Source organism: Anolis carolinensis, chromosome 2 (genome assembly GCF_035594765.1).
Source record: "Anolis carolinensis isolate JA03-04 chromosome 2, rAnoCar3.1.pri, whole genome shotgun sequence".
Taxonomy (NCBI): domain Eukaryota; kingdom Metazoa; phylum Chordata; class Lepidosauria; order Squamata; family Dactyloidae; genus Anolis; species Anolis carolinensis.
Window position 1 is genome coordinate 166,448,377 of NC_085842.1, and position 14,582 is coordinate 166,462,958.

Below are 14,582 nucleotides of genomic sequence, written 5' to 3' on the forward strand. Positions count from 1 at the left end.
GTCTTTCTCACTGACTTATCTCTCTCCTCTCTCTCTTGGACAGGGATTGGGGGGTTCATGGTACGGCAGCGGAAGTCACATACACGCTTGAAAAAGGGCTCAGCAGCCATGGCTGAAGCTTCCCGTGAAGTGACAGGTGCTGAAGGGCACCAAGAAGAGGGTACGTGACCAGATTTTGGAGTCTCTCCTGGTTGGACTGGGTTGCAACTTTTCCGCTAGGATAATTTCCAGGGACCACTTTTTGTTACTTAGAACCTGCTGTGGGATGATCCCACTCCTGATAAAATTGCAATTATCCAATCCACATCAGCGATCATTTTGAAATAATCATTGTGGAGTGAAACAGGGTGTAGGGCTTGTTTTAAAAGAGGTTTACTACTCCTGGAAAGCTTGAGATGTTGAAATTCTATCTTGTTCTTCAGAAAACATTTTGGTAGGATGTGGAGGATCATGCATATAACCTGTATGTTGCTTTTCTGTGCTCTAGAATATTCCATACCATAACATCAAGGGATTGTAGTTTTTCTTTTTTTCTTTTTTTCTTTTTAAAAAACAGTTTGTATTTCTGTGTACAGTGTATTTCTCCACTTGGAAACACTCTGCATTTAACCTGAAGTCAGAATTGTATTATTCAAATATGTTGCATCTCTTTAATTGCTGTATCTAATTCTGACTCAAAGACCCAGCTTCTCAAATTTTCAAATTTTTAGTCAATGCAGTGAGGTAGCAGAAAGTGCGATGGAAAAGTAATAGTGGAAAAGACTTAATTGATTTTCCATTCATTGGATATAATTGAAATGAGGCACCATCTCCCCCAATACCTATAGAGCTTCCATTAGTTCTCTAGAGTGATCCTGGCCATCTTGGATCTTGCATAGTTTCCCCATCCTCCCTAAATTTGAAAGACTGTGTGACTAAATGCAGATTACAGATCCCATGCTGTATATTCAGGGATCCCAGTCTTACTCTTGAAGCAAGATACACTAATATTATCTTTATAATTTCAATTCTTCAGGGGCTCAACCCACCCAATCTACTGAAGTCCCTGCAGAGCCCATCACTGAGCAGGGAGTAGTTGAGGGGGATGAGAAGAAGAAACGGCGGGGCAGGAAGAAGAGCAAGCTGGAGGACATGTTCCCTGCGTACCTTCAAGTGAGTATAGTAACAGTACAGCTTTCTGGAGTTTTCATTTTGGGTGGAGAGGATTTTTTTTGTGTGTCAGGAGCAACTTGAGAAACTGAAAGTCATTTCTGGTGTGAGAGAATTGGTCATCTGCAAGGATGTTGCCCAGGGGACGCCTAGATGTTTTAATGTTTTTATCATCCTTGTGGGAGGCTTCTCTCATGTCCTCGCATGGAGCTGGAGCTAATAGAGGGAGCTCATCTGCGCTCTCCCCAGGTGGGATTCGAACCTGGCAGCTTTCAGATCAGCAACCCAACCTTCAAGTCACAAGGCTTTAATCCACTACGCCATTGGGGGTTCCAGTTAGGGTTTATAGTCCAGCATGTGTGGGTTTTGGGGAACCCATGGAAAGCTAGCTTAAATTTTTATTTAAAATAAGTCAATACCTTCACGATACATTTTTAATACATTAGACATCTAATATCCATAAGGTAATGTCATTTCTTCTATTACAGTAGAGTCTCACTTATCCAAGCTTCACTTATCCAATGTTCTGTATTATCCAACACAGTCTGCCTTTTAGTAGTCAATGTTTTTGTAGTAAATGTTGCAATGTTTTGGTGCTAAATTCGTAAATACAATAATTACTACATAATATTACTGTGTATTGAACTGCTTTTTCTGTCAATTTCTTGTAAAACATGATGTTTTGGTGCTTAATTTGTAAAATCATAATGTAATTTTATGTTTAATAGGCTTTTTCTTAATCTCTCCTTATTATCCAACATTTTTGCTTATCCAATGTTCTGCCGGCCCGTTTATGTTGGATAAGTGAGATTCTACTGTAATTTCGTTCTTATATATTTTCCCAACATTCACCTCAGTCCTCCCTTCCTGCCAAGCCACTTCTTTTTATATCCTCAGTTCAAAATTTCATTTTCTCTTGTGGAGGCAATTTTCCATATCTCTTATTTAACCCTCTTTCAATAAATGTCCACCAGACTTCATTAAAGTTATTTTTTCCATATTCCTCTTTTAAATTTTAGCCTACATGACAATTTATCATTTATTGCCAATTTCCATAATTCCTTATACCACTCTTCAATTTGTATATTTATTTTCCCTTTCCAATTTCTTGCTATAAGTAGTCTTGCTACTGTTAATAAGTTGGATATTGTGTCTTTTTCTTCTTCTTTTCAACTGTTTAGTATTATGCAATGACTTCTTTCCATTTTTATATTCATAATATCTATTTCTCTAAATACTTCCTCCCAGAACTTACTTATATATTTACAATGCCACCAGATATGTACATAGGTTCCTACTTCTTTGCATTCCCTTCCAGCAGTTTTTTGACTAGATTTTGTTAATATTGGCTATTTTTTATTAGTGTTAAGTATCTTTTCCATACTAATTTGTAATAATTTTCTTTAATACGTATTGACAATTTTTAAAAATGTCCCATAGTTGTGTCCATTCTATATCACTTTTTTTAATTCCTAAATCTTCTCCCTTGCGGTCAACTGTGAAATCGCACAATATTGTTCTTTGTTTTTTCCTCTTAGTTTCCACTGTTATCTTATACATTTTACTAGTTATTCTTTTCAGATTTTATGTTCTTCCATATCACTTTCATTTTGTACTATTTGCTCAAATTGAATAAGTTTACTTCCATTTCTGTTGTTTTTAACCAATTCTTAAACCATTGTTCTAATTGTATACAATGGAATCATGATAATTTTATTTCACTAAATTCCTCCATCATAGTTTCCTTCTTCATTCCAACATTTATCCAATCCCCTATTTTATCTTTAAAAGATCCCTTAATTTGTATCCACTGTATTTTTTAATGGGGGGGGGGGGGATTTCCTTTTCATTATAATTGAAGTTATTATTGAGTCTTCTGTCAGTAACATTTTTCTATATTTACTCTAAGCTAGCTTAGAGGGCTGCAGAAGGCATGCTCCTGCACACAAGTTGGTAGAACCCTCTTTCTTCAGTTCTTTCAGCAGCTGTGCATCCAAAGTGGGAAGGGGGAGATGGGGGAGTCATAGATGGGACATAGAGGCGTCACTGGTGATAGTAGTAGCAAGGGTGATGGCTTAGTTCTTGGTTGGGGAAATACAGAATTGCTGGAAGCTGAAGCATGGTAAGATCTATTAATAAAATAGAAGATGGGTATTCATAAGCCTGAGTGGAATGCAATGCAGGCATGAGGGAGTGGGAACAGAAGCCTGAGTTCAGGGGGCAGGTAAAGCAGGTAACTTGGGACTGTAGTGGTTTGCATCAAAATAAGTGCTCTCAGATTGAGGTTGATCTTCCAGAACACCCACAAGAGTTAATTATCTTTTCTTCTTTCCCCACAACCCCTTAACAGGAAGCCTTTTTTGGGAAAGCATTGCTGGACCTAAGCAGAAAGGCCTTGCTGGCAGCCGGTGGTGTAGGTGGGGATGGCACTGCCCACCCTCCCATTGGCCAGGGGGCTCCCAGGCCCAAGATGGATTCTAGCTTGTTTCCCAAAGGGCTGGCGGATGGAAAAGAAACTTCTGTTCAGCCCAAAGGTAAGCAGGTAGCTAGACCCAGAAAGGCCATTGGGTGGGAGGTGAAGTAGACATCTATAGGAGATGTGTGGGTTGATTCTGGCTCAAACTTGGATCCTAAGGAGCAGAAGGGAAAGGGAATCCTGGCATACAGTGGAAAAGGGCATTTGGTCTTGGTTCAGGCACAGCTGCATACTGAATACATTTACAAGGTAGCTTGGGAGCAAGTCTCTTTGGATTTTGAAGGAACTTTGTCCAGGTAAAATACGCTTTCAGTCCCAAGGAAAGAAGGAGAAGTGGACTGGTGAGGATAGGTCAGAGAAGAGGAACGTACTTTGAGTGTTTTATTGGTTAGTTAAAACATTCATTTCCTATGTCCCAATGGATTCCTTTTGGTGTCTGTCATACAAACCCATGATGAAGAGTAGTGGCCAAATTGTAAAACAGAAAATGGAAGTATAGAAGAATAGAATCCTAGAATCCTGCAGTTGGAAAAGACAACAAGGAGCCATCCAATCCAATCCCCTAATGTGTAGGAACTCACGATTGAAGCACCCCTGACAAATGGGTCTTTCTCCAAAACACTATGAACCTTCTAGGCACCCATAGAGAAGTTTTAGCATGCTATACTGTAGCATAAGCTAATGGTGACTTTTATACCTTTGTGGGCTGTTCTAGGTCACTTGCTTTACATGGATGGTGTATACTCAGACATAGTACTGCAAAGGAATTACATGTATTTTATGTAACAGGTGGGTGAGAGAGAGAGTGATAATGCTATAGATGGGATACTTTCAATTCTGAAGCATTTCTTCACTTCCAAGTGGTACTTTCTATTGAAGAACTCCAAATCAAACCCAGTTCTTGATTGCACTTCAACAGGGCTAGTTAGGGGCAAAAGCCAGGCTGCTGGTTGATGCTCACCTTTTCCTTGTTTCTCTCTTCTTATCTAGGGGATGAATGTGTTGACAGCAGAGAGGCAACAGCTCCAGAAAACAACTTGAAAACAGCTGATGCCAAGATTGAGAATACCGGTGGGTATGAGAGCATTTAAAGAGAACAAGAGCTGTGGGATGACCCCCCAAGCTGTGTGCGGCATTTCTGTCCTGGTTGAAATCTTTTACCTACTTAATTTTGTGACATGTCCCAGACACACCAAAGCTCTAAGCAGATATGCACAGCATTATACTGGAAACAGCTTGAGGAAACCAGTAAAATATGTTTTATATTGCCACGCTGTAAGTTTTTCGGACTGTATAGCCATGTTCCAGAAGCATTCTCTCCTGACGTTTCGCCCATGTCTATGGCAGGCATTCTCAGAGGTTGTGAGGTCTGTTGCAAACTAGGCAAGTGAGGTTTACATATCTGTGAAAAGTCCAATGTGGGAGAAAGAACTCTTGTCTGCTTGAGGCAAGTGAGAATGTTGCAATTGATCACCTTGATTAGCATTTAATGGACTTGCAGATTCAAAGCCTGACTGCTTCCTGCTTGAAGGAATCCTTTGTTGGGAGGTGTTCGCTGGCCCTGATTGTTTCATGTCTGGAATTTCCCTGTTTTCAGAGTGTTGTTCTTTATTTACTGTCTTGATTTTAGAGTTTTTAAAATATTGGTAGGCAGATTTTGTTCATTTTCATGGTTTCTTCCTTTCAGTTGAAATTGTCCACATGCTTGTGGATTTCAATGGCTTCTCTGTGTAGTCTGACATGGTGGTTGTTAGGGTGATCCAGCATTTCTGTTTTCTCAAATAATATGCTGTGTCCAGATTGGTTCATCAAATAAAGAACAACATTCTGAAAACAGCCTTTTCACATTAGAATGGAGTGTACAACTGTGAAGAGGCAAATTTTTACCCTTGTGACCTCATCCCAAATGTGTCACTCTGGCATGCCCAAGTGCAGTGAAAATGTGGTCTTATTTATTATGGTTGCTTTTTTCAGTTGCGTTATAGTAAAAAAGAATTTATGGGGGCTGGAGAGAGACAAATGTTGTGTTTACAAACTGTTTGGGGAAGTTTGGCATGGTTTTTAGGTGGGAAGTCACTTGATAATTGGTCCAAAAGTTTTGGGAACTTTTCTTTGAGTGGCAGGTCTTTGGGGAAGTGTCGGGGGACTTCGGGCTGTAAATTTTGAGATGACAATGATATTTATTTATATACGTAGTGCTTTTGTCTCTGAAGGAGACTAAAAGCATTGAACAGTGGTAAAAACAATACAGAGTTTGGCAATTGCCTATTCCCTGCATTAGAAAGGGGTGACTTGCTTCCACATATCCTCTTCCATGGAAGGGAGGAGGTAATTTCCTTAATTTTGGAGGAACCAGTAGCCCTTCCTGATGCATTTGTGGGATATTAAAAGATGTGAGGATCGAGGGAGGGCTCACATTTGGGATCTCGCTGCCCTGACAGGCTCTGGTGTCTTTGCTCCCACAGGCACAGAGGAACAGATGGTGCCCAAGACCTCTACAGACCCCACAGGTGCCGAGAATGCAGCCACACCCCTGGGGGAGGGGGTGCTCAGCTCCGACCTTGACAAAATCCCCACTGAAGGTCAGGCGGGCCCTTTGAATAGACCCTACCACCCCTTTCATCTCCCTGAAAGTACCTGTCCTTGGGGAGAGCAGGGGAGATGGGAACCAGGACCCTCCTGGTTTCCCCCTCCCTCGGCTCCAGACTCAGGGGTAGATGTTGGCAAGCATGGGTACTGCTGTATCCATTGCCTTTTTGCTTTCTCATTCCTTGCTCCCCACTTTTGTGAATCTGCCTGCCCCCTTATTGGAGACCAGCAGAGGATTCCTTACATTGCTGAGGTTTTTTCTCAGTGAATTTAAGCACTTGAGGTTCCACTGTGGCTTTCCTCCTTACCAACAGAGTTACCCAAAATGGAGAGCAAGGATGTTCAGCAACTCTTCAAAGATGTCTTGGGGTCCACAGAGCGAGAGCAGCAGCATTGTGTTGGGTCAGAAGCTGAGGCTGGGGGTATTCGTGACCCAAACCGTGCACATCTTACCCAAAGACCATTTCTGCCAGGTGAGCCATTAGTAGTGAGACAGTAAAGGAAGTCCTTTCCCACCACCTCTCTTTTCCCTACACCCATCAGATGGTTTGACATCTGAGCCTTTGGTGAAAATCAGAAAGAGACTCCCAGAGTAGTTTGTCATCATAGGCGATCCCTTGTGGCCGAGCATGATTGTCTTCCAATAGGTAGAGTCTTGCTGGTGGGTCCGTAAGTGACTGTGGAGACCTATTCTGGATCCACGTATTTTTTCACAGTGAGGACATTGATTTCCAGATGGAAGGCAATCCTAATAGGGGTTGGCTTGATGCATCTTCCTCTTGGCCCGTTTCTTCCTTTTGCCCTCCATTCATGTCTCTTCAAATTCCACAGCACTGTTGGTAACAGCTAACCTCCAGTTAGAATGCTCAAGGGCTAGGGCTTCCCAGTGCTCTGTGTTTATGACACAGTTTTTAAGTTTAGCTTTAAGCTCATCTTTAAATTTCTTTTGCTGTCTACTGACATTTCGTTTTCCATTCTTGAGCTGAGAGTAATGTAACTGCTTGGGACCCAGTGATCGGACATTTGGACAACGTGCCTAGTTTCATAGGGGAGAAGCATCACCTCAGTGCTGGTGGTCTTTGCTTCTTCCAGAATTCTGGCATTTGTCCACCTGACTTCCCAAGAGATTTGCAGGATTTTTCAAAGGCAACGCTGATGGAATCTTTCCAGAAGTTGAGAATGATGTTTGTAGATGGCTCATGTTTCACAGGCCTACAATAGAGTTGGAAGGACAATAGCTTTATAAAAAAAGTATTTTGTTGCCCCTACAAATGTCCCAATCCTCAAACACTGTCTTGCTTCATTTGAAAAAATGGCTCACTAGCAGAAATCAGTGTTGTATTTTGGCGTTGAAGTTGATTTTTGTGGAGGTAGCTACTGCATAGTGGAAATGGTCAGTGAGAGGCCCAGCTTTTCAAATGCTTCTGCGAAGGCATTTAAAGTGCTTTATAGCTTTTCTTCTGAAAGAGCACAGAGTACATTAGCGTCAGCAAATTGAAGTTCTATAACAGAAGTTGTGACTTTGGCTTTCAGCCTGCTAAAGAGATTGCCAACTGTGATAGGTGATTTCTACCCCGGTGAGGAGATTCTCATCAACAAAGTGTCGAATAATAACTATGAAGATGGAAAATAAGGTTGGGGCAATTACACATCTCTGTTTGACACCTGATCCCACCTTAAATGGGTCATTCTGGGAGCGTTGCTATCCAAGAATGTTGTTCTTGTGGAGGAGCCACAGGATATTCACAAATTTATCAGGGCATTCAGTTTTTAAGAGGATGATCGAGAGACCATTAGGATTCACAGTGTTGAAGTCCTTTGCAAGGTTGATGAATGCCATGTATAAAGGGCTGGTTTTGTTTCCTGCATTTTTCTTGGAGATGTTGTGAAGTGAAAATCATGTTCACTGTTTCTCTGGAGGGGCAGAAACTATTCTGGGATTCAGGGAGGCTGTTTTCTGAAATAGATGGTTTGTAAGAATTCTTGTGAGGATTTTTCTGGTGGGAATTAAAAGGGTGATACCTTGATAGTTTCCACAGTCTGTTCTTTCTCCCTTTTTGAAAAGGGCAATGATAATTGCGTCTTTGAGTCTGCTGGGATCTTCTTGATCACACACACTTTTTCAGTAAGATTATGGAGTTGTGTCAGCTCAGGCCCTCTTTCTTTAAAGATTTTAGCAGATAGCCCATCAAGTCTGCTGGCATTTTTGTATTGGTTGATGTCTTTGCTGTCTTCCTCCAAACTAGGCAGTGCTGGTTTGTTTTTGCAGGATTTGTGATAAACCCTTTTTTGCTACGTTGGAACCGCAGAGTAAACTAGTGTAATGGATTTTTTGTCCTTTAGAAGTTTGATTCCATCTGCTGAATGTAGAGGGTATATGCCATGATTTATGGCTTTAAAGAATTGCTGTGTGTCATGGACATCTGCAAAGTGTTGGATTTTTTTAGCCTTTTTTGTCCACCACATGTTCTTGAGTTCTCTGGTCCTTCTTTGAACCGCAGCATTTGTACCAGCGTAGATCTTTTTCTTAGCGACACGGTTGATATAATAACTTTAGAATAATAACTTTATTTTTATACCCCGCCCCATCTCCCCGAAGGGACTCGGGGCGGCTTACATGGGGCCAGGCCCGATAAAACAAACAAAACAGTAACAAAGCAATAAAACAATTATCCCAGTAAAAAACATCAACATCAATAAAAACAATCATTAAAATCAACAAGCAGGATACCTCTTTGCCATAAAAAGTTGCTTATGTTGTGAAGAAGCTAAAGGAAGTTTGTCATGGGAACAGAAGTACGAGGCGTTTCTTTTATGAGCTCTCAGTTGTTCTTCTGAAACTGAATTGCCAAGGATTGGTAGTACGTATTATCCAGGATACAGTCATTTTTACTTCAGCTGTGAAGCTTGGAAAAGGCTGGGGGGACCTCGCTGAAAAGTTAGCTCAACTCACAAAGCAACAGATTGAAGCTTATGAAGCTCCCCACCAGGGAAGAATTAGATATGTTTCCCCAGAGGTGGCAGAAACTGAATTGTACCCAATACAGAAGCCAATATTTCATCCCTACATGTGTATGAACCACAGCATCCAGGTTGGAGGAGATTTGGGTGACTTTTATGTGTTGTGCAAAATCTTTACAGTAGGCTGTCAAGTGTTCTACATGCTGCTGTTGTGTGGCAGAGCACAAAAGACTACTTGGGACAGGTGTGCTGGATGACACAGTGATCTCTTTCCAGTAGTTCTTCCAGGAGACTCTGGCCCTTGCTCAGATAGACTTACCCCAGGTTTTCTGCCATTGCTGATCCTAGTGATTTCATCATATTGCCAACTCTTGTAAAATAAGGTGCGCACTTGGCTTTACTCCACGTTGGCCACCATATTTAGTGTTTCCCTGTTCTTGAGATCATCATGGCTTCAACAGGATCATCTGCAAAGGCAACCACAAACTCCTCAAGAATCATCAGAATCCATTGAGATCTATAAGCTTCCTAGGGCGGATCATCTTAATCTCACCCCCCCCTCCATTCTTGTGGAGGCTCCAAGTCCCAATGAGTCTAATTGGCAAGGGATCCAATTTACTGTTCCTCTCTGTTCTGTTTCTCTGTAAATCATCTTAGTCATTCACATTCAGATTAGCAATTTAAACATTGTGAGAAGCAGGTATATGGGTTATTTATTTTTTAAGAATACCAGTAGCAATAGTCATGACGCTGATCATTACCAGGAGTGTTAAACTGTGAAAGGTGCACAATTTATGTGTATTAAATAAGGAAAAGTGCAATATTACATATCCAGTCCGAAGGAAGTGCTACTTATTCTTGGTTAAAAATAGGATTGGAGCCCAGAAAAGTGATTTATTTCCAAATGTAATTTTAAAGCCGTACTTTGGCCAAAGGAATATTTAATAATCACTTTGTTCCTTTCACTAGGCTTGAGAATGCCCTTTAAAGGTACTCAGATAAATGAGGCATTGCTCTGATGTGTCACTCGACTGGCACTTAAATATTGGCCAAATATTAAATCTGTCTTTAAATAAGACAGATTTAAAATCCTGCAGGAAAAATTGCACCTTGGAACCTTGTATTCTGCATATGTGGCTGTTTATCACAAAAGAAACTGGATTTTACAGTGTTCCCAGACTTTTCTTTTGGACTATGGGGATATTTTTTATTTGGAGTCATTTGTAACCAATAGCCTTGGAATGCATGTATTGGTGGGCCCCATGATATTAAGCTGTCATCAAGAAACATTAAATATTTGGAAGGCTTTCCTTTTGTTATGGATTATATGTTGGCTCTCGTTATCATTCTCATCAAATGTTTCCTAGTTTGGTGTATTCACAGGCCGTAAAAATAGAGGTCTTCAGTTCATTCCAGTGTTCCTCATCATTTTCAGGGTATTCTATGGGTAGATAATTCTTAAGTGTTGTTTAGAGAAGGGCACATTAAGAGGGCTCTTGAAGGGCTTGGGTGTTCATTTCCCACCATATCTTTCTTACTTGGAGTCTACATTTGGGAGTACTCTTGATGGTCCTCATGGAACAAATTAATCGGTGGTCTCTCCATCAGCGCTTCTCTTCTAAGAAGTACATCACAGTGGTCTCTAGTATATATGATCTCTAATATATTATATTACTATATTATATAGTCTAAGAGATACTAATGCTTTGATCGGGAGTGCTTCCATTGTATCATAAACTTATTTTTCTAGCCGAGGAGTGTGTTGGTGATGATAAGGTTGTGTTCTGCACATTTGGTCAAGAGTAGGATGTCATTCAGATTGCTGCTTCCAATTCCTTCTTTCCCTATAGTCCCTGGCCACCAGGAGGATAATTTTGACCTTTGATATCTCAGATGGGATGGTATCCAGCTGGCAGAAGAATTTTTCCTTTGACATCTTCATCAGTAACTTGTGTTGGTTCATAAACGCTTACTATAGTTGCCTGCTGGTTTTTGGTGTGATTAGTTCAGGGGGAATAGAGACATTTGCTAATGCCAGTGAGTGCTTCAGACAGATGCTTCACCAAGTTGTTTATGATAGCAAAGCTGACTTGTGTATTTGTCGTTCTTGTTCAGGTAGTTCCTTCCAAAAGAAAGTGTAGCCTTCTTTTTCGTCCTTCAATTGTCCTGCTCTTCAGGTCTCTTGGAGTGCTGCTATATCTATGTTAAAATGTCTCAGTTCCCTTGCAATTATAACAATCCTATGTTCAGGACATTCATTGTCTGTGTTACCTGACAGTGTCTGTATGTTCCACACTCCAAAGTTCATTTGTCCTTTTTGACTGCAAGGTGGTGACCTCTCTGGATGCAGCAGTCCAGTCAGGGAGAAATAAGGAAGGCAAAATTTAGGGCACCCTTTCTAGCCTCCTTCCTGTATGGGGTGACCAGAGTAGATCCTAAATAAGGGTGCTCAGACGTAGATACAGCTGCTGATCTGCCTCAGACCTTAAGTTGGAACAACCAAATCTATATCCACTGCCCATGTGCTAAGGGCTTCCATATTTCACAGTTGTGCCCCAGTCGCCAATCACCATGGGATTTTTGCTGGTTTTGGTTTGCTTGGGAGATGACTGTGCATGAATTTGTTTTATGTGTGGAGATTGGTGCACAGTAACCAACGCACAGTCTTCATAGAAATAGATTCTAATACAATGGCATAGTTAACATGATGACGGTGGCCTGTTGTTGCAGCTTTCATTTACCTTCACAGCTGTTGTAATATGTAACATGTTGTCATCCTCTTGGTTTGCTGTTGAGGTCTTCAAATCTTTCTTTGTCAGGTTCCTCCCCTATGACCTTGCCACCATGGGTGACCCTGCTGGGAGTACATGACTCCCGGTGGCTTTGCTCATAGGTTCATTGGAACACACCATGCCACTTGCCACAACAAGGTGATGATCCGACAAGGAGAGAGCACTTTGTATATCACCAACAAATCAATATAGTCCCTACATGCTTTTTCAAAAATATAGTCCCTGCCTACATGCAATTTCTAAAAATCAATGGTAACACATCAAAAGAACAAAAGGTGGGAAGGAAAGAAGAAAAAAATAAACTCGGGCAGCACTTTTTAAAGATGGAGAAGGATTATTGTCATATGCAACTGGAAACAATAGTGATCTTGCAGCAGTTCCCTGGACTTTACTGCACTAAGTTTAAGAAGAAATGCTGCCTGATAAGAACTTCAAAATAATGTTGCATGACCTTGTAAAATTGGGCCAAGATTGCCATGTACATGGAAGATCTCTAGTCATATAAAGTGGTATGAGGACACTTTGGCAGAAAGAGATATGTCTGCTGGGCTTGATATTAACACCCCATCAGTGCATCCACTGTGTATATAATGAATTGATATAGATGCAGTTGTCTCCCTTGTTTGGTTTTGGTAGTTCTTAACTGTGAAAGAATCATACACAGATGCATCCCTATGTTTTCAGAGGAAAATTAGGACATAATTTTGAATTCTTAGACCTTTAGGTAGAGAGGAATTTTTAGAATATTCCTGTGACACAATACCATCGTGTGAATATGTTAAGAATGAGAGCAGTGAATAGGATGTTGGGGTTCAAATGTAGGAGTTCTGAGTTCATGTTTCCAACTGTTTAGCCTGCTGAGCAAGCAACTGTCTCTGTGTTGGGTTGTTGTGTGTTTTCCGGGATGTATGGCCATGTTCCAGAGGTATTCTCTCTTGACGTTTTGCTCACATCTATGGCAGGCATCCTCAAAGGATGTACCTTTGTTTGTTCTTCCTGGTGTGGTTGTGAGCTTACATGGAGATTCTGTAAACTAAGTCAATCTTTTCAGAAATAATGACAGACACAGGAAGCTTTTAAAGGTGGGTTTAGTCATTGTACCTTAGTTATGTGTAGATGTTCACTTCTTCTGCATTAATGCTGGAGGCAGAACTTGTTCTTTACTTTGGATTTTTTATTTATTGTGTGTTTGGATTAGATGTAGCCATGTTTGTTTATGTGTGAAGGTGCAAGTATTCTTTGAGAAGTTAGCTGTCAAGGGAATGGACATTACACTCACCTATGTTTCCTGTCCTTTTAAGTTGAAAAATCAACTCCATTATTCTGCATTTAGGGGTCTAGGCCTACTTCTACACCCTGACTGTCTAGATTCCACTCAATTCTAAATTTTGGTTAGGACTGCCGAGAGAAAGGTTTTCTTTAGTGCTGACTAATAAATAGTAACGTCTCAAATTGTATAGGACAAATAAGAGCCCATCTCCATGTAATCAGCTAAGGAAACATTGCATGAGTTGGGGGACTTTTTAATGATTTTGGGAGAGAAGGGGAGAGAGGTTCTTTGGAATGGAAAGATGAGAAATCCACACAAAGTGGCTTTTACCCAGGTATTACCTAGAACAGTTAGATAAAGTGCTGATGTCATCAAATTAAAAAAAAAACAACAACTATGGAGTCTTACTTCTCTGCCTTCTTACCTCATTAGTTCTTCCCCCAGCAGTGCCCAGAACAGTCTTTTTTCTTGTTGAGTTTCTCAAGCTCCAATGTTCCTTTTACCTTTTTGATTTTTATTGAATTCCCTGTTCCCCTTGCTTTTTTTTTTTTTGGATCTTCCTTGCATTAAAAATAGTGGTTAAACTTCTGTGCCTTTGCAAACCTGTATTAGTTTTTGCCTCTCGAGCCCGCAAAGTCCCCATTTAGAATGTTAGAATGGTATGTAGGTGTGTGTGTAGGGAAGGAAAGTCTCTTGATTTCAAGTTCTGTGACATTGGTTTTTTTGTTTTTGTAGGTGGTGGTGTTTCCCTTGGGCCACTGCAACCAGCTGTGCCCATAGAGACCTACTCTGGAGTTTGCCAGTCCCCATTTCTTGACAGCAGGTAAGTCAGCTGCAGTGGCATCCTTTTCCACTCATCTGGTGCCTAAGGCAAAGGAGAATATGGTGCCTTGTCCCATTCCATGGGCAAAAAAATGGACTGGTGACTGAAGTTTACTTCAGAACTATTGATGGGACAGTGCGCATGATGGCAGCAGGCTAGTTTAATGTGTGTAGGTGTTGCACCCCTAGGCTGCATAGGCACCTTGAAACCACACTGGAACCCAGAATGTAAGCAATCAAGCTGTTTATTGAAGATTATAACCAAGCACAAGCAAATAAAGTTCAGAGTCAATAGAATGGGTTAAATCCACAAGAGTAGTGTACTTGAAAGTCTATAAGCAAGAGTCCAAGAAAGTCGCTCAAATGTTATAGTCCAAAGCAGAACTCGAACTTAGTCTCATGAGAAGTATCAAGAATAGTCCAAACAGGATTCAATTCCAAGACATGAAACAATCTGGAAACCACAGGAAACAAGGCTAGAATGCAGGATCAATCTCCAATATAATCCAAGGTAAACAAGGCT

The 14,582-nt window shown here is 40.8% G+C and overlaps 1 protein-coding gene across 5 annotated transcripts in view; it reads left to right on the forward strand.

Annotated features, from left to right (window-relative positions):
* Positions 1-14,582, forward strand: part of kmt2d (lysine methyltransferase 2D) — a 126,926-nt gene that overhangs the window by 48,807 nt on the left and 63,537 nt on the right. For 3 of the 5 annotated variants that reach the window (XM_062974026.1, XM_062974025.1, XM_062974028.1), the window contains 7 exons: positions 44-160; positions 1,016-1,152; positions 3,500-3,683; positions 4,616-4,696; positions 6,091-6,207; positions 6,529-6,687; positions 13,973-14,060. In XM_062974026.1, coding sequence (XP_062830096.1) covers positions 44-160; positions 1,016-1,152; positions 3,500-3,683; positions 4,616-4,696; positions 6,091-6,207; positions 6,529-6,687; positions 13,973-14,060 — 883 coding nt within the window. The remainder of the gene's footprint in view (positions 1-43; positions 161-1,015; positions 1,153-3,499; positions 3,684-4,615; positions 4,697-6,090; positions 6,208-6,528; positions 6,688-13,972; positions 14,061-14,582) is intronic. The other 2 variants (XM_062974027.1, XM_062974029.1) reach the window with 2 other exon arrangements.